Source organism: Bison bison, unplaced genomic scaffold (assembly GCF_000754665.1).
Source record: "Bison bison bison isolate TAMUID 2011002044 unplaced genomic scaffold, Bison_UMD1.0 scf7180017864289, whole genome shotgun sequence".
In the NCBI taxonomy this organism is placed as follows: domain Eukaryota; kingdom Metazoa; phylum Chordata; class Mammalia; order Artiodactyla; family Bovidae; genus Bison; species Bison bison.
The window spans coordinates 9751617-9753778 of NW_011494861.1; the positions used below are offsets into that span (position 1 = coordinate 9751617).

The 2162-nt window shown below is 64.8% G+C and overlaps 1 protein-coding gene across 1 annotated transcript in view; it reads right to left on the bottom strand.

The window, feature by feature from the left end:
* Positions 1-2162, bottom strand: part of ARHGEF16 (Rho guanine nucleotide exchange factor (GEF) 16) — a 24741-nt gene that overhangs the window by 1537 nt on the left and 21042 nt on the right. The window contains exons 11-14 of the mRNA XM_010850210.1: positions 2049-2158; positions 1679-1867; positions 701-774; positions 70-171 (exon numbers count right to left, since the gene is read on the bottom strand). Coding sequence (XP_010848512.1) covers positions 70-171; positions 701-774; positions 1679-1867; positions 2049-2158 — 475 coding nt within the window. The remainder of the gene's footprint in view (positions 1-69; positions 172-700; positions 775-1678; positions 1868-2048; positions 2159-2162) is intronic.

Sequence of the window (2162 nt, forward strand, 5' to 3'; positions counted from 1 at the left end):
CCACCCCGTGTACCCCCCCAGGCCCATCGACCCCCCCAAGACCTCCTAGGCCCATCACCCTGTGCTCACCATCTTCCTGCTCCAGGATCAAGACCACGTCCGCCTGCTGCAGTGTGATCTCGTCCACCTGCTTGGCCAGGTAGGCCTTAGTGATCTCCACCTGGAGTAGGTCTGGGGAAGGCAGGCATCAGCGGCAGGACTGTTCCAGGGAGGGGGTGGGCAGGGTTCCTGTCCCAACACACCCCCTGTGGCCTGGTCTCGGTGGAGCCCGGCGGCCCCCAGGTGTCCCAGCGCATGGTCACCGGGCAGCTTTCCTCCGCTAAAGCTGGGACCCCTCCTGAGGCTGTGGGACCTGCTGCTCTCACTTTCAACACCAGCAGAGGGCGCTCCAGGCTTCTCAGGGGCCAGGCAGGGCCGGGGCTGTGACACAGCTCTACGGGCCAGTCCACTCCAGCTCCTTGGCCTCAGTTTCCCTGGTCACTTGGCAGCCGGGAGGACGAGGTCCTGAGCCAGTGCTGGGTCTGTGTGCCCAGATGGACACACACGTACCTGGGGTAGGGCCCCCACCTGGCAGGTCACCCTGGGGCAGGCTGTGGGGTGGACTGGGGGGCTGGACAGCACCTCTTCACTCCAGACTGACCCCAGCCCCCGGGCAGGGAAGGGGCTGTGAGCCCTGCTGGTTGCAGGGGCAGGCTCTCACCTCCTTTGTTTGGGGGGCCCCGTGCCTGCCTCTCCCGTTGCGTGAGCGCCGTGATCCACCGTGCACGGTCACTCCTGGGGGGAGAGGGCCCATGAGTGAGGCCCGAGGCTGATTCCACCAGCTGATCACCTCTGCTTCACGCCCCCCAGCCAGTGTGACATGGTGGGAAGATGGGGGTCCCTGAGCCCCCACAGCCTTCGAGGTGTGAAGGCAGTGGGATGAAGGTTTATGCTGCCCGGGCGCCCTTTGGTGAGCCAACCCTGAGTGGGAGGTGTAAGTGGGTGGCCTCCCTGGTCGGCCTAACCCACTGAGCTGGGTTGGGGCCAAGGTGCAGGAAGTCAGACTCAGGAAGGGGCGGCATGCAGGCCTCCTCTGGGGCAGGCTGACCTGGGGCCAGGCAGGGCCGGGGCTGGGAAACAGCTTTACGGGCCAGTCCACTCCAGCTCAGTTGCCTGTGGCCACAGACTTGGGCAGCGGCTGCACCCCCACAACCCAGGCTACCCTGTTTCCTGGCACTAGTCTGGAATGCCCTGCCACCCTGTCAGTCTGCTGTTGGAAATAGAGCCTCGGCTTCCCTCCTGGGAAGGGGCCCTGCTGGTGGAGGTGTGGAGACGTGGCCAGTACCTCTCTGTGCGCTGGTCCCCGCACTGTTCTGACCTCATTGCCCCCCCACGGCCCCCACCCTTGCTGCAGCCCTGCTGTGCTCCTGGGTCTGCTGGAGCTCCTTCCCCAGGGCCCCCACTGGGCACCGCCCCCTTCCCTGCCTGTTTCCCCTTAGTCCTCACCCCCGTGGACAAAAAGGACTGTTCACTCGCACATTTTGCACCTGGCATCTCCTCCCCAACTGCAGGAGAGTGAACTACATGAAAACTGGGCTGCCCCTGGCACAGTGCAGCACCCGGGAGCCCTGGATCAGGCATTCCATCCCCACGGAGCTCTCAGGGTCGCCCCCGCCTCCAGGAAGCCCTCCCGTCTTACGCGGAGTCGCAGGACAGCAGGATCTTCTCCTGGCGGCCCTCGCTGTTGTGCAGGAGGATCAGCTGGAAGGGGTGTGGAACAGAGGAGCCGCGATTGCCGCCCCCCGGCAGAGAGGCCTCTGAGGGCTCCATCTTCTGGACCTGGATGTGGTCCACCTGGGCATAGTCTTGGACCATGAAGCTATCCTCGCTGTAGGGAGACAGGTGGCTGGCCAGATGCTGCAGGGGTCTGTGGGCAGCCTGAGGGCCAGGTAGTCGATAGGATGCTCCCAAGGGCTGGCCCCAGCCCACCTCCCTGGCTCCAAGGCCACAGCTGCTAACTGCTCCCCATCCTAGGACCATGCAGCCTGGCACCCAGGGGTGGGGCCCACCTCTTCCTCTTGGTGACCACCAGGACGTCATTGAATAGGAACAGGTAGCATGTGGGCCGGCTGGCGAGTTTCCGGAACAGCCCAGTTTCCTCCACTACGAAGAGCTCCCCGAGA